Below are 18,585 nucleotides of genomic sequence, written 5' to 3'. Positions count from 1 at the left end.
AAAGGCTAACACTCTATCACTTGAGCCATAGCACTACTTCTGTTTTTTTCTGTTTATGTGGTACTGAGGAATGAACTCAAGGCTTCATGCATGCTAGTCAAGCACTCTACCACTAAGCCACATCCAGCCCTCTATTAACATCTTTAAAACTATGCAAGGGAGAAAATTACCAAAAGTGTATCATGATGTATTAAGCTATATGCCTCAGTTAAAAGGCTGATTTTTTTTTTACCCTTGGCCAAGTTGTCTATATAGGCAACTTTGGAATAATGGAATACACACACTGACACATACACACACACACACACACACACACACATGTATACACATATTGTTTGCACATTTAAAACATATTCATTGTCTTCCTAGGAAGTTTCAGTTCTTCTAAGTGCTAGAAACCTTGGCGAACAAAATAGACTATATAATTACTTAAATACAAATTGTGAGGACAATAGGGAATATACAAATAAATGAATAAATAAGAAAAGTTCCCTATAGATAATGAGTAATCTATTTAAAAAAAACTATTAAATCAGTTATATAGCCAGGCACCCCCTGCCTGTAATCCTAGAAACTTAGAAGGCTGAGATCTGAAGATGGTGATTCAATGTCAGCCTGAGCAAAATATCCATAAGATTATTTCCAATTAATTACCAAAAAGCCAGAAGTGGAGCTGTGGTTCAAAACAAGTGGTTAGAGCACTAGCCTTGAACAAAAGATCTAGCTCCAGGGTTAGCACAAAATAAAAACAAAATAAACAAAAATATTATTTTATTTAGGATTTTAAGGAAGACCTCTGTGGGGGTAAAACTTGAGTTCATTTTTATAAAACTAATATCTGAATTTTCTAATCATATATAAATCAGGAATCAAGAACATTTCAGTCTATTAAATAGGCATCTAAGCAGTCTACAAGAATAATTTAACAATGTGGGTATTGTGGTCAAGGAGATCAACAGTTTGGGATGTCAGAGAACAAGTAACAGCCCAACAGCGAGTAGAGTTAATGTTAGGCTTAATGTTAGGCTGTTGAAGATACTTAAAAATAAAAACAAAAGCCTCAGGAAGGAAGAATAGTACTGATGAGGGTAGACAAAAATATTAGTGATTTCCTGTCAAGGAGAGTTCAGATCATTCCAGTTTTTCAGTAGGAACAGAATGTTAAATGATTAAAATGCACATATAATGGAACCTGACAAATACATTACTGATATCTAAGAAAAAGGATCTCAGAATGAATAAGAACAAGGAATGAACTCCAAAGAAGCATGAGACAAACTCTCAGAGGTCTAGACGACTCAGAAAACGATTCATTGAAGCAGACTGAAGGAGGAAAACAAAAATGAAAACAAAACAACAAAACAGGAAGCTATGTATACTTGACTTTTAATTTGGAAGAAATTAGACTCTGTTGCATTCTATGGAATGGAGATATTTTATAAGTATGAAGTTCAAACTCGTTTAAATTTACCATCTCTATAAAAACAATGTATAGTCACCAATCAGTGGCAGCAAAATGGGAAACACTGCTTGTCCACATGGAAATAAAGCTATTAGAATAGGCCCTCTCCCCAAAATTTTGTTTGATGGGTCATGGGTCTTGCACTCTGGGTCTGGGCACTATCCCTTAGCTTTTCAGCTCAAGACTAGCACTCTATCGCCTGAGCCATGGCGCTACTTCCAGCTTTTTCTGTTTATGTGTTGCTGAGGTATCTAACCTAGCACTGAGACACGTTCCCAGCCCTTAGCTTTTATTTTTAAAAGTCTTGTATATACTACACTAATTTCTGGGTATAGGTCTGTTTGAATTATAAACATGGAATTATAAACATTTTTCCCCTAAAGCTATTAAAATTAAATCCTCAAATAAAACATCACAGCTAAGAGTCTGGAATTCTACTAGAAATAGGGATAAAAAAATAAATCTGAAAATACCTCTTTAAGCTTGCCATGCTTTTACAATACGTATGACATTCCTGCTAAAAATCTTCTAACCTTCACATAAAGAGGTCATGAGTTCATCAGCTGTACTTACGGGATAACTTATGAAGCAGCAAGATACCTCATGTTAAGGGAGTTGATATATATTTACTGTGACACTCTACCTATTTATATACATTTTCTAGATATACTAAAAAATGAAAAAGTCGTTATACCTTGAAGGAAATACTCTTTCAATGTTTAAAGTCATTCTTTACATCTTTCTGTCTTACACTGCTTTTTTTTCTTTTCTAGGCTCTTTAACAACAAACAACAATATTTTTTTCAAAATAATAATAGCATTGACATGCATGTCCCATATTCAAACTCTTGCTATATATCTTAAGATTTCTCAAGGTAACAATGGTCTTGAACAGGAAGTGATGACCAATAGTTTTGTTTCTATTTTGTAATCTAAATTTACCTATGCTTAGTATCATCTAAATAAAATGGGTCATCCGCTATTATTATAAAGTTTGGAATGCTTTACTCATAGATAATAGTTTATACTGAGAAGCAATTCCCTTATATAACTTCCATACAATCATTTTCAATTTTCCAATATTTTTAACTATTTAAATATTTTGATCCTGTTTTCCTAGTAGATAGGTTTGAGATATGAAAATTATTATTACTATTTTTTGTGCTTATCCTGGGGCTTGAAAAGGGCCTGGGTACTGTCCCTGTGTTTTTGTGCTGAAGACAAGCAATCTAGAAAATGAGCCACAGCTCTACTTTCACCTTTTGAGTGGTTAATTAGAGATAAAAGTCTCACAGTCTTTGCTGTCTAGGTAGCTTTGAACCATGACCCTCAGATTTCAACCTACTGCGTAGTAAGGATTAATAGTTATGATTTGCTGGCCAGCAAAAATGATCATTTTATGATTTATTGAATTGACTGAGTTATGTCTCCCTTGTTGATATGTTGTGTCCCAAATATTAAGGCATATTAAAATATAAAAGCCTCAGAATTTTGATTTTGCATGGACATGAGCCAAGCAGTATTAAAAGGAACAAGAATAAGTATTATAAAAAGAAATATTTCTTATGGTTGCTCCATAATTTTCTTATTATGTGTGGAATATACAATTGAATAAACACAATACTAATGTGGAGTCTGTTTGCAATCTCAGCACTTCAGAGGCTGGGCTACTGGATTACATAGTGAGCTTAAAGCCAGACTGATGGTCTGCATACTAAGACTGTGTTTCCCAGAAAGAAAGGAAGGAAGGAAGGAGGTAGGGAGGGAGGAAAGAAAGAAAGAAACAAAGAAAAGAAAGAAAAAGAAAGAAAGACAGAAAGAAAGGAAGAAAGGAAGGAAGGAAGAAAAGAAGGAAGGAAAGAAGGAAGGAAGAAAGAGAAAAAGAGAAAAAATAATCAAAAGTATCAAAATTCAATGGCATATACATGTAAACATTGTTCCTAATGGACTTCAGCTAGTTTTCTTTTTCTTTTCTTTCCTTTGTTTTTGGTCTCCTTGGATCAGTAGCTATGTAATTCAGTCAATTGAATTACAAGCTACTTCCTCCAAATAGTTACTGAGCATAAAAGCAAATTGGAAATCTTAACTAAACAATGGAATGTGAAATAATAGCTTAAGATCTTTCTCAAATGAGAGAAATTCTAAGGAAAGAACACGTAAGTATTGATACAAACTCCTTGTGTCTTAGCACCCATTAACGATTACTTCTTATAAGTCACTTGTTTTATGAATTTAGGCAATATTTTAATGCATTTTATTAAAGAGTCCAAAATATATATTCATAAGGCTATGATTCCAACTTACATTTTAATGTTGTAGTTCACTATTATCTCTTGGATGAAAACCTGCTTATCCAGCCATGCATACTGACTAGACTTCTAATAGTAAATCCTTCCCAAATCTCACTGTTTCCAAGTTTCACTCATCTCACAACTATTCCAAGCAAACTGTTCACTACATCTATTAAAGCCTTAAATGCATTTCACAGTATTTCCCTTCCATTTTCTACTAAGGTTTTCTTAAAAATCTTACCTTTGATTTTCAGGGTTGAGGCAAAAGTAATATTTCCTTTCTTTACCCAGGACTAAAATTTAAATTTGATTTTTTAATTATAATTTGGTTTATTCTTCATGTGCTGTTTTGGTTAGTTTACTTCATGCTTAAGTCATACACACTGAATAGTCAGTATATGATTTTGGAAAAATATTTCTAAGAAAGAAGCTGTAGATGACAAATGGGTATTGATTTGATTTTCTCTTCAAGCAACAATGTGAAATGTGTCATTGCATCATAGACTGATAGTTATGAGCCAATTTTTTCACCTTAATATTACCAATACTGTTTACTATGATTCAATCAATTCTTCAAAGTATCCCCTGAACTATTGTAAATAAAACTACTTACCCAAGTAGAAAGTACATGGGAATTATAGAATTTACATTGAAATAGTTATAGCATCAAAGACTGATAGACCTTTAATATTTAATCCATAATTAGTAGATATATAGATACATATATATAAAAGGACTATTGTTTTAGTGTCCTTCTGTTTAAATAAATGTCTATTTTCCTGTTCTGCTTCCTTTTGTATAACTGAAGTGATCCATATTCCATCAAAGCCTTCATGTTGACCATATAAAGAATGTGTGCTTCCAGACTGGTCTCTATGGTGTGCATAATAGTGGCATAATTGGGGCTGGGAAGGTGGCTCAGTGGTAGAGCACTTGCCTTGCATGCTCGAGGCCCTGGGTTCGATTCCTCAGCACCACATAAGAAAAAAGCCGGAAGTGGTGCTGTGGCTCAAGTGGTAGAGCACTAGCCTTGAGCTGAAGAGCTGAGGGACAGTGCCCAGGCCCAGAGTTCAGGCCCCACAACCAGACCCCCCAAAAAAATAGTGGCATAATTTCTTTATAGGCGGAGTATTAGCATTTAACAATAGCCATAAAAGTTTCAAATCAAGCACCTAAGGATGTTACTGGGTAGAAATCACAACATGGAAGTTCTATCATGGGAAAATCAGTTTCAATTGTGAGCTTTATAAGAAAATAGCTCAGTGGTGATCAACTGAACTCTTGTGTATAATGAAGCAACTCTCTGATATTATTCAATTCAACTCAGTAGATTCCTTCTCTATACTGAATTATTTCATGAAGTGTTCCTCTGAATTTGGGTGTGCAATTTGCCATATGTTCCTTACTAGTTTTCTTTATTACAGTACTATAAAACAAATAAACAGAACAATCTTTTACCAGAAAACTAAATAATAAGGTTACAAAAGCCCTAAAAGACATATCAAGAGCAAATGAAGAATCAAGTGCTCCTAAAGAATCAATACTCCTAAAGACAAAATTAATTTGTACTACTTAAAGTCAATAATCAGTTCTTAAATATTACAATGATTGGCTTCCAATCTGTTATTTTATATCTTAAAAATAGAGAGAAAATTGACTCATTTATTGTAATGGATACATTTATCATGATCCTATGATATAAACATTTCAAACATTTGTGAAAATGAGTAAGCAGAGAGGTCTGTTAATGATATTTTGGGGGGGGTATTTTTTCAACTTTCAACTAAAAGGTAAATTTATTTTGATTCAAACTATACAAAATGCAAGTTACATATCTTACTCACCAAAGAAATGCAAACTGTACATTTTTTTCTAACTAAAAACACCTGATGCTTTGCAAACCTAACACCAATAGATTCATGGTAATGGAATTACAGCTTTGAAATTGATTCTTTCTATAATGCTAACTGTCTTAACTCTACTACCCTCTTCAGGAAAATTAATTTTCTAATGCTATGTAAGTTGTGCTTTCAGAATGATATAGTAAATCCTTTCTTTAAGAATCCTTACAACTATGGTAATGGTGTACTCTTCCTCAATCACACTGCCAATTATACTTGATGTGTTTGCAAAATGAACAAAACTGATGTGTATTTTGACAGAGATCTGTCTTGTTAGTGAGTTCTGTCTCCCTGTGCTAAGTTAATCATACATGACATTTCCGTAGATCATTGAAAAGAATGAGAATTTCTTTTCTATTTTTTTTCTCAGAACACTATGAGATTTTTATCACCTGCTTCCAACCCTCATTCTCAACACAAACACAAAATGAATGCTTAATGCTGGTTAACAACATGGCAGATGCATTATCAAGCTCAAATGTCAAAATGATCAATTATGTTATGTTGGTGGTGTATACATAGTGTGATTATGATTGGACACATTTAGAAATCAACATAGTAGGTTCTTTTTTTAAAAAATCTGTTTGCACAGGCATGATACAAGCCATCAGACAACAGGCTGTAACCTCTAATACATCTGGGCTATCACAGCTCTTCCATCACCCAGCTAGAGTGACTAATGTAAAAGGCTTCTTTTAAAGTCATTCTATAGCACTTCCTGGAGGGAGAATATCACACAAGCCTGTTGCTTTAAATTTTATACATTGTTCAACTTCATTATTAAATCATGTGTCCTTAAGGTTTGCCTAGTTTCACCAACTTCACTATCAAAAGGAAAGAAAAAAAAGAAATAGGCATCATTGTTAATTTGTTGATTTGTTGATTTGTACAGAGAATTATAGTAACCAATAGTTCTTTTCTAATTCAGGTAATGTTTATGATTGCTGCTTCTGTGGCATCTCTAACAGCTTGGAAAGAATCCGTAATGTGTGAAAGCAGGCTGTTTGTTCTTTTTATAAACATGAAGCTGTTTTTTTTTCCACCTACATGATCTAATCATATCAGGATCTTTTTTTCCCCTCATGGCATCTGTTATTCTAGAATGCAACAACAAAATCAATCTGTTTTAAAGACATCTGGGTCCAAGAGAAAGAGTGAAATGTTGTAAAATGCTATTTTAATTTTGCACATTATTTATGTCTTTGTAGTCAATCAACACCATGATCACCACCCCTTTTAACTTTACATAAGACTAATGAGACCAAAGAAGAGCAAGTCTGTCACTCACACTGAAATTTCTTCAAAGTTAGGAAGAGCTGTAAAGGCAGGAAGCTTTATTGGGACTACAGTCTAATTAGAAGTCGCAGCCAACCAATCTGAATAGCTTTTCAACACCCTTTAGCACTTCTGTTTCTTGAACTTTGATCTAAGCTTAAGATGTTCATTAGTAAGTCATTAAAAACTTAGTTACAGTTCAGTGGGTGAGTTCCGCATATAATGACAGAATGAATGTGTGTACAAATGTGTAGACTTCTAATTAGAGAAACTGTCACATTTGGGATGAAGAATATATAATGCAGTCATTGAAAGACACTAAAGGAAGTAAGTGACCCCAAGATGGTGGCATATTTTTAATTTCACTTACATTCCAGATTTTGTTGTTTTTTAGTTCTCATTACTGAAAGTATGTTTTAATGACTTCTTGCTACCAAGATTAAGTATCTGAGGGTGTGTGTTGCAACCTTCCAATACATTATTTTTTAAAATCCTTATACCGTAACAAAGCTGGCTTAATTTTTTTAACCTTTTTTGTTTTTAAAGAACACTATGATTTAACTTTGTTAGCAATATATTTTGGAAATACAAAGCTGAATTATAACTATAAGGCAAGAGTGCTATTCTACTCTATTACACATTTAAGTCTAGAATAGCTTAAATTAGATGATATTCTACATGTAAGTGTCTGGGTTTCCTTTAAGCAATGCTTAGTAAATTATGTACTGAAATCTCCCATGATTCCATAAAACTGCAGGAGCGGCCTACTGTCAGTATTTATAAATCATACCTTGTCTTATGCTGTCTCCTATCCTATCTTCCACATGGTAATTCTTTTTTATATATGAGCCAAGCACAACGTGCTGTGATAGTACACAGTTTCTGGGATCCTTTCCATATACAACCTCAGGCTCTCTGCTGATTTCCACCTTTTTTTTTTGTTTGTTTATTTGTTTGATTTTGGGTTGAATGATGTGAAGTGAAGCCAGATGACACTAATTTACAATATGTGGATTTGACATGGAAACACAGTAGTAGAATTTCAAAACTTTCCTATGATAAGTGTAAACAGGCATTGTTAGAGACTGAATATGGAATATTCCTTGAATGTTCACGTGCCAAAAGTTAGCTACCCAATACTTGGTGAGATTTGCGGAGGTGGTTGAAGTAGTAGATAAGGCCTAACTGAAGGAAATAAGTCACTGCAGGCTGTCCTGAAAAATATACTATGTACATGGCATGCTTGTCTCCCTGACTCTCTTCATTGCTTCATCTCTCTATCTCCTTCGCCCTCTCTGTCTCTCTGTCTCCCTGTCTCTTTCTAGTGAGCAATCTCTGACATATAATGCTGTCACTAGCATATACTTCTTTACTTCGAGTCCAAAACAAACATTGCACTGAATGCTCTGACGTCATAAATTCAGAGCAAAAATTTCCCATTTTTCTCATTGTTTATCTCAGAGGCAAAAACTGAGGAAGAATTCACTGGTTTGCAGAAAATATTGGAGAAAACTAGTCAATGGAAATAAAATTATTAACTCAACATTTTTAATATTGCTTGGAAAGTTCATAATTCAATTAATATCTGAAATACAAATGAAAGGATTTAAGAAATCAGAACAAAAGCATATGCAAAATCCTTTTTTTTTCTGGTTGGTCCTGGGGTTTGAACTCTGGGCCTGGGTACTGTCCCTGAGCTTCTTTTGCTCAAGTCTAATATTCTACGACTTGAGCCAAGCACCAAGCCTTTATCTTAGTAGTCTGTTGGAGATAAGAGTCTCAGAGACTTTTGTCCAGGCTGCCTTACAATCATGATCTCCAGATCTCAGTTTCCTGAGTAGCTAGGATTACAATGAGCTACCAGAACCTGATTAACAACAAAATCTGTTTGGATCATCATGATAATATTCCATATTCTTCATTATTTTCTTAGAAAAGAGAAACTGAAAATGAACAAATAGAATTGTCAAGTATAGTGTTATTTTCTATATGATTCACCTGCTATAAGTATATCTGACACTTCTCTTCTTCTAGCATGGGAATCTGCTATACTTCTGTCAGAATGAAGGAATTTAGCATCATAATAAAACTTGAATTAATGAATCACTGTTAACAATCAAATAAAGAGGGAATAGTATAATAATATAGGTAAGATTTGAGTGAGTGACTCCAAGCAGAATTATCCTTTAGAAAATGCAGTCTAAAGTAGTTTAAAATCTGAGTATTCTTAATAATACTGGACTTAAATCAGATGATTATATCTAATACCTTGCTCAAAACAGAGATCATGGTAGGTAAGTCAAAGATGTCTTCTTCCAGAATTCTACAATATTTTAAATCACACATACACAAGACAGCACTAGTGGTTCATGCCTGTAGCCCTAGCTACTCAAGAGGTTGATAGTGGAAGATTGCAATTCGAAGGCAGACCAGGAAGGAAAGTGTCTGAGACTCTTATCTTTAATTAGCCAGCAAAAAATCCAAAGTGTAGTTGTGACTCAAGTGGTCTCACTAGCCTTGAGTACAACAGCTCAAGCTCCAAGGTCCTGAGTTCAAGTTCCAGGACCTTCTCACACAAATACACACAAAATAAAAACACACATATACATCTACAAACAGAAATGACATTGAACCCTACTGCTTGCTTCTTGATGTAAGTATTTTATATTTCTGAGGGTTAATTTATATTGCTGTACAAGTTAAGCATAAATTGCAGTGCAGTTTTTAGAACCTCACTTTTACAAATAGTAAATTTGCCAAACTAGGGGGTTTATTTGTAACTACTGTATATTAATATGTATGTTATATATATAACTTTTAATTGAGCAAGAATATTCCTATAACCCTTCATCATATTGCAATTTCAATGTATCCTTTTTATATTTGAGAATAATTTGATAGTTTTCTTAGAAATAATCACACTAGAATTTGAAAGCAATTATGTAAAGCACCATGAGGAATAGTTTGATAGTTTTGCCTATTTTTTGTATGTGGGAATATGGCATACTGTGGGTCATCCTATATAATTACTAGTGAAGTTCAAGAGTTTTCTTCCTACCAGCTCCTTACATTTCCTGTTATATCTCAACACATGAATACCTTTGTTCTTTACTACTGCAAATAATTTTACTGTTAGATTATCCATTCTTCTTATTTATGGTTTGTTCATTTTTAAACTTGTGGAATTGTTTTAGATAAATGGTAGTTAATGATAAAAGTCAAAGTTGTACTTGATCATTTATCACCATTCTTTTAAGATCTTTGCTGACTTATAAAAGGGTTAAAGAGAATATAAGAATTATTTTAATATCATGTTTCTTCATAAGCCTATATGTAATGATAAAAGAGCTACACTGTTGAATATTAAACTACCAAAATATTAGAAGATAAAACATGGTGCCATCGGTTGACATAATACCTTTTTAAAAATTTGTCAAAGTTTAAATTCTGATTTAAAGTGAAAGATATAAATGTACCTAACATTATATTTATTTAAAATATATAAGTATAAATTTGACTATAACAAAAACCTAAAAGGTCTTATCACTGAATGTTGGGACTAGTAGATTATTTCATTTTGATTTTAATTTGCATGAGAATTACATAAAATACACAAAGTATAATGTCCACATGAAGTAAACACCTATAGCTTAACAAATACCATCATGAGTGCCTATTTTATGTGAAGACTTAAGTCTATTACCATTAAAAATGAAGTTAATATATTTTTCATGAATATTCTTAACTAACTTAACTAACTATTCCTGGTATGGTGGCAAAAATAAGAGAAATAGAGATTTAACTTTTAATTTACCAATTGAAAACATGATAACTAGAACAAATTAGCCCTTGTAAACAAATTGATCTGATTCTCAACTATCAAATTAAAATAGATAATATATAGTCCCTTATTTGCAATGATAAACCAATAACAGTGCTTTTTGTTGTTTCAAGTTTTGCATGGGTATATTGGCCAATCAAAATGAAAGCAGAAAATACAAGAGTATACTTTGACTACTTATATTAAATTATAAATAAAATGATCTTATATTGATAACAAATTATATAGAAACTGGAAGGAGAGAGAAACAATCATATCTCATTCATTAATATATTTGATAATTCAAGAAACATTAAATATACAACTATACCATCTTTAATCACAGTCGATTTTTAGCCTAAGAAATATTTTTAAAATACGATGAATTCTAGCTTCTTAAAATGTTCTAAAAAGAAAAACCTGAATCTAAGAAAGTGCTTATCACAGCATCACTACAACAAAAGTCACAAATAACATGTTGGCTAAGAAAAAAAAATCCAATTTTCAACCTGAATGCTGGATATTTTAAAAGTCTGTAAACAAATCTTGCAAAGATTTGTTATCAGCTGTCATAATCTTTTCAAAATCTGTCTTCACTATCCATAGGCTAAAACGATGGCCTGGAATGCTTTGGCAATAATGTTATATACCCTTATCATGAAAGATTTTTCTGTAGAATGCATTTCAATATAAAGGAGTTATATTGTTGTAGTTATTACAAATTATTTAATATGGCAAAAATAAACATTTCAAGGATAACAAAGTTCATCAGAGCTTAGACATCAACTTAACTTTATTACAACTAATAAAATATGACTACACAGGAAGAATTCTCAGGTAAAATATTATATAGTAAGATGTAATTTTGATTTTTCAACCTTTGTAATATCCTGTAATTAAAATATGCATATTAAATATTTACAAATTAGTATTCCAACATTATTATAGTGTTACAACTATAAAATTAAAAACAAAATCATACTAAACAGATATTAAGTATATATACACATATATATCTGGATGATTGTTCTGTCTGTACTAAGGACTGCTTACTATTACTCATTGACTATTTAAATAAAAGAGCAGATTAGCTTGTAATGCCCCAAAATATGATAATGTAGAAGCATTTGTGACAAAAACAATAATTTCATAGAATAAAAGTATTTCCAAAGTTGCATCTAGAATTGTTGTTCAAGTCCTTCTTTTTTTCTGTGAAGAATCTATGAAATTATTTCTTGTTACTTATAGTAAGTTCTAATGATCCCATTTTCTACTTTTCAGTTGTGAATGTAAGTGAATTATGACTAAAGTAAGAAGTAGTGAAAAATAACTGAACACCAGTTATCTTCTAATTTCTATATTGGGAGAAACTGCATGTTAGAATCAAATCACCTGGGCCAAGGCCTCACTGTGAAATAGATATTCCTTTACTGACATTAGAATAAGCCCTAGGAGCTAGGTGAAGTTGAGACATCTGTAATCTCAGATTCTGGGTGGAGAGGTAGGAGATAAGAAAAGCTCAGGGAAAATAGTTTTAAAACAAAACTTACAAAATGGATGCTAATATGCTGAGAGGCAGAGCCCCTGATTATTATGCATGAGACTTTATGTTCTATCTCCAGACCACAAGAGGTACCTCAGCAACCCACTCTTCAGTTTTCCTCTTTTCCTTACTCTTTACCACATCAATGGATTTATAATACAAACAACGTTTTACCTTCGTGAGACACTAAAGTAATACAGAGTAAAGAACTGGGCATTGCTTAGCTGCTGCAGCTCTGCCAGTTCTCAGTGCATTATATATAGAAAAGGCAACAAATCATGGAAAACAAAAACAAAAAGAGAAATACAAAGATACATAGACATATAGTATGGACAGATAAACATAGAACCAGAGACAATGACTTTTTTATATTATATGCATGTAATGTAATGTCGATATACTGATTATTCTTGTTTACATGTGCAAAATATTGGTCAGATTTTATAGAGCAGTGCCAATAGACTTAATTAGCTAATATGAACAGTGTAAGGATTAGTTCTTTAGCTTAGGTTACAATTTTATCCATATAAAGACCATGAAAAAAATCTATTACTTGGCAATTACATACTGCTAATTTTATTTTTTTATGTAAGTATCCTTATTTACTGGTAAAATTTTTACCTGGATATCATTCATATTGAAATATTTCTATACTAGCATTTAGAAATTTCTAACAAAACTTTTTTAAACTCTAAAGGTGAGCATAAAGATAATTTTATATATTTTGTTAACTTATCGCTCAGAGATTTTGTTGTAAATTTACTTCAAGGTAAATAAGGGGTAGAATAAACAATGGCAGATTTATCAAATACCAGGTGCTATGTTATAAGTTATACACATATTATTCTATCCACTGATAAAAATAAGCCTGCAAGAATTTTAATCTCACAGATGAAAAATAGGCTTATTAAAAATTTAAGGTAGGCTATGCACCTTGAGGGAAGAAATAGAAATCTTTTGTTCATTACCAAAACCTTAACATCAAGCTGACTCAATCAGTTTTCTGGTTTTAAATAATATTAGTTAACTAGCTGGCTAAAAGCAGGGTTACAAAGCTAGTTAGGTGGCACAGTTGGAATTTTAACTCAGGTCTGTGAAACTTGAAAATCCAATCAATGTAGAAAAGCCAAGTGATCAGTACTTCCAGCTCAATTAAAGTGACAGAGCTGAGAAGAGATTCTCTGTAAAGAATGACCTCGATCTGAATTAACTACTATTGGTAGCCTGATCAAAACTTAAGCCAGATCCTTTGCTTTTAATTCCTCCTTGAATCACTTAATTGCTGACTAAACACAATCAAGTACTTTCACACTCAGTAACTTTTTAAAAAATATTTATGAATAATAACTAGTAATAATAAAGGAATGTGATTGCTTTGAAGATTAATTTAACTAATTTATATACAATAGTGTATGGTCATAAAATCAATAGTTGTCATTATTATCCGTTGTGGAGTAAAGGGTAGCTATTCAAGTCACTTCAGCAAAGTTGATTCTTGATGGTCAGGAATGCAAACAAAGCTGTCCATCTATCTCAACAGTACACATGGGGATGCCTTCTGAGGATGTTTTGGAAAGAAAAGTACTTACTAAATGGATATCTGAGTTATCTGAGTTTCAAATTATGCAGTATTTCTTTAAGTCAGGATTGGCAGGAACTGTAAAACGTCCTAACCTGTTCTGTGTTGGCACTCGATCAAAGGAACATTCTTCTGTGTATGAGCAAGTTAGGTTCCAAAAGTCTGCTCATAAAGCCCTTTACTGAAATGTAGGCAAAAGCCAACTTGCATTTTCTCAATGTAAATGTTTAAAGTTTCATAGAAGGTAATAAGGCTATAGTTTCTTAATAGAAACTGTATTGTTTAAGCTGCTATAGATTAAGTCAAGATAATAAGAAGAGGTCCAAATAAAACAGAAAGGATTACTTTGGTTGTTAGCCCCAAATATTTTAGAAGCAGGTCAATCTTTTATATGCTTTCTATTATATAAGATGTTTATTTTTTTTTAAGTATTTCAATACTTCTCAGGGAAACCTTGGCATATTCTTTGTGTGTAAGTGTTCAATACAGATTATAAGCCCCAAACTAAGACCCATGGCTTATGTATGGCTCAGCCATATTTGGAACTAAATGAATAAATAGAAGTATAAATTCTGGAAAATGAGACATTTCCCCTTTAAAATGATAATCCTAATTATCATTACTTCTGGTGTGTGTGTGTGTGTGTGTGTGTGTGTGTGTGTGTGTGTGTGTGTTCTGGTCCTAGAGCTTGAACGCAAGAGATGAGTGCTGTCTCCTGAGCTTGTTTTGCTCAAGCCTAAAACCCTACCATCTGAGCCACACCTCTACATTTGGCATTTTGGTAGACTACTGTAGATAACAGTCTGGAGATAACACAGACTTTCCAGGCCCAGCTGGAGTCAAATCTCTGACTCCTGACTTGCCAGGATTATAGGTATGAACTACCAGCACTCATCTATCCCTGCTATTTTTAAGTAATCTTCCTCTAACAATTATAAACTGACCTTTGAACATAAGTTTGCAAGTTTGTGTTTATGTACATACCAATATGAATATAGGTATATTATACAACTTTTTCTTAGTATCAATGCCCAATGAAAGAACAATCATGGCCAGCTAATAATGATTATTGTAATTTACTAGAGGGACAGATAGTAACATGAGGGAAATTAATATGTTTAAAGACTTATGCACTATAATAGATTCCTTCCATATACTACTTAGTGCTCAAAATAATTTTATGAGGGTAGATTTATTTTACTCTTTTAATAAAAATATCTAATTTGAACCAGCACAAGCTGTATATAAGAAAAACATCTGTTTAAAATTACTCTTTTATGATATTATAAAGTGTTATGTGGGTCCGTGTATGTGACTGCACTTGGACATATGACTCTTTAAAATCGTTGACATATATAACTATTTAGAACATGGCAGTTATGTGAAGACTATCCTTTCATGTTTAAAATATCTTCTACATTAAAGAGTTGTTTGTCAGATAAACATATTAAAACTAGAGGAAAACTACAAAGGAGATGAGAGCTTATATTTCTATTTTAAAGTAATGTCATTATCATGTTTATACTGACAGCAGAATGAAATTCATGTTGAGCCTTAGAAACATAGACCAATTCTACTGGTGAACTGCTGTAGAGCTTGGCAGTTGAGTAGGAAGTAAAATTGAGCTAAAAAGTCCAAAAATTCACATGAGTTGATGGCTATGCTATCATATTCTCAACCCTCTTAAGCAATGACAAATATAGCTGTGTTACTTATCCATTACTACATCCCATAATATACCATCTTTTGTCTTAGTGAAAAATCGGTAATAAGAGAAAAAAGTAAATTGTAATAAAGAAGTATAAAGACTTAAATGTATCCATTTTTAGAGAATTCAGTGGAAATTGAGAACTATGCATTTGTAGAAATTCTAAAAGCACATCATTTTTAAATTGGCCTGCTTATATTAAAATACAAAGAAGTGTAAAGAAAGAAAACAAATACAAAATCTATTACTAGTATTTTAAAATGTCTATGCAAAATTGCCTTTCTCTAAAAACTGAAAGCATATATTTGCATTATCATTTTCTATTTGGGTTTCTCTTTTTGTTATTTTACTTAAGCTACAAGGTATATAGCCAAAACAAGGTTCCTTTAAGGAGAGGTTACTGTATGTATTCTGTGGAATAAAAATTTCACAGTATACAAAACATTCAAACCTTTAATTGATATAGGAAAGCAAATTTCCTTCCATTGTTTTTCAAATGTTTATGATAATTTATTCAAAAGTCACTTCGAATTATAAAAAATATACAAGACAAAAATTCAAACTAAATAATATAATTTACAACTCAGATGATTTTCCATAAATGTGACAAAGAAGTAGGAATTCTCAAAAAAACAAGAAGAAGAAGCAAAACCACTGGATTAAGTGCACATTTCTATAACTAATTAATTCAACTGAAAAAGTTGTAATTCTTTGCAGCTTAAAATACAGGCTATAATATGTATATTAACATAAAGTAAACAAGGAAATCAAGAAAGGATCCAATATGACTGAGTGAATATTAAACATTACACAAAAATAGAATGAAAGGACTTACCATGAACTAGTGGTGCTAAGAGCATCATGAAGATCAGTAGCTGTGATGGCCACATGTCTGTGCACTGGGGTGTAAATTCCTCGACAATGAGTGTTTCAAATGTGAAACAAAATGGTTCTGGTTTCTCTTCTGTAGTCCAAGACCAATGACTTAAAAAAATAAAAAAGTCTCAAGAAGAGAAAGAAAAAGTCCTCAAAATAAACATCAATGTCCCAAATCTGAAACCTGTAAGGGGGAAACAAAGGAAAAGAAAAGGGTGTTGGACTCATTAAATGAAGGTATTCTTATTTAAATTCCTTATAGAATTCCTTTACTTCCTGAATAAAACATGTTTTCTCCTCATTTTAATGGGCACAAAAACCATATGTAAAAAAGTAAGCAATCAAAATTACAATATTTATGCATATATTATCATAGCATTTATTACCCAAACCTGAAAGAAATGATTGTGTTTCCCATGGGGGGATTAGTGTAAAATACACTTATTTAGGTACATATGTATAAGGAGATGAGGGCTTGCTTAGTATAATAGGTAAGTTAAAATAATGGGTTATTATTATAACATCAAGCACACTACACATATTATATTTAGTACAAATATTTTCCAGAAATAACTTTTAAGTAATTTTAGAATAGTACAATATTTTCTTTTCTCATAATTTCTTTTTAAAAAGTCAACAAAGGAGGGTACATGTGTGTATCGTAATTCCATTTCAAGCTCTAATACTCATTCAGAAATTATTCTACATATTAAGTACAACACTTTCTAAACATTTTCATTTGAACCATGTTCACAGCATTGTGTTAGAAAAGATGTTATTCCTTATGATTAATTGTCTAAAAACTTTAGTACTAAAATTCCAGAGAATTTTGCTGGAAATAGTGTTTACTTTTTGCTATTCTAAACAGCTTATTTTAAATAACAAACATGTAAAACAAGCTGAATTGGAATGTCACTTAATAATAATTATCTCAATAAATGTCCACATATATACAAAGCAAAGGATAGTAACTTTGGGTAGATCACTGAGTATACTATTCTCCTAGAGCATAGAATATTAGTTATGTTGGATGTAATATTCACTGAACATGAGCAAAATGAATTTTAAAGAAGTTAGAAATTAACAAAACACACAAACACACAATAGGGATAATATACAAGTCTGAAACCTACAAAAATGTTTTTCTTTGAACTTTTTATTGTTTTTCATTTACAATATGAATATTTAGTTTTTGTAATTGTGTGTCCATGTCTATGCACTGCAGTGAAATGGAACGGAGTGGAGCGGAGTAAAATGGAATGGAATGGAGTGGGGTGGAGTGGAATGGAGTGGGAATGGAGTAGTTGTGGAGTAGAGTGGAAGGGAATGGAGTGGAGTGGAGTTGAAATCAGTGGACTGGAGTACAATGAAGTGGAGCGGAATAGAATCGAGTGGAGTACAATACAGTGGAGTGCTATAAAGCATGGTGGATAGAGTTGGATGGAATGTGATGAAATGGGAGGGGTGGATGGGTTAAACACTTCAACTTGGGTTCTCCTATTCTCGTACTGGTTTTAAAAATGAACCTATTTCTTCTAGCAACTTATCTCTAAACACCCAAACCACTGCAAGGTTCAAAGATAGTTCATTTCAATATTTATAAGGTTTAAAGAACATCATATGACATAAGTATGTAACGCACATCCTCCATTCAGACAGAATAGGAGAAGTTTTGAAAGTAACGCAGAGAAAAGTTCATCCAAGCTAGACACCTGTGGTGGCTCCTGCATGTAATCATAGCTAATCAATAGGCTAATATCTGAGGTCTGTTGGAAGCCAGACCCGGCATCCAAGTCCATGAGATACTTATCTCTAATTTAGTACTAAAACCCCTCCAAAAGTTGGGAGTGGATCTATATGCTAAAATGGGAGAGTGGTAGCCTTGAGCAAAAATGCTCAGCGACAGTGCCCAGTATTCAAGCCCCAGCACCAATACAAAAAAAAAAAAATTGAAAAAAAAGTTAATTCAAATTGGTTGAGGTCCAATATATATATTTTGTAACATATAATGACATGGATGAATTCATATAAACCATTGCAAAGTCTGTCAGTTAAGTATATAGGTAAAATATATACTCAGCCCTCCAAATTTGTAGTTGTATATTGCTCCTAAATCTTGAAATAGTATTT

At 32.4% G+C, this 18,585-nt stretch overlaps 1 protein-coding gene across 1 annotated transcript in view; it reads right to left on the bottom strand.

Moving 5' to 3' along the window:
- Window positions 1-16,451, bottom strand: part of Adgrl3 (adhesion G protein-coupled receptor L3) — a 444,648-nt gene extending 428,197 nt beyond the window's left edge. The window contains exon 1 of the mRNA XM_013009168.1: window positions 16,415-16,451. Within this exon, the coding sequence (XP_012864622.1) occupies window positions 16,415-16,442 (28 nt within the window). The 5' untranslated portion in view covers window positions 16,443-16,451. The remainder of the gene's footprint in view (window positions 1-16,414) is intronic.
- Window positions 16,452-18,585: the final 2,134 nt, after the last annotated feature.

This window comes from Dipodomys ordii, unplaced genomic scaffold, assembly GCF_000151885.1.
Source record: "Dipodomys ordii isolate 6190 unplaced genomic scaffold, Dord_2.0 Scaffold8, whole genome shotgun sequence".
Classification (NCBI taxonomy): domain Eukaryota; kingdom Metazoa; phylum Chordata; class Mammalia; order Rodentia; family Heteromyidae; genus Dipodomys; species Dipodomys ordii.
Note: the sequence above shows the minus strand (reverse complement) of the source record. Positions and strands in the feature narration are given on the sequence as shown.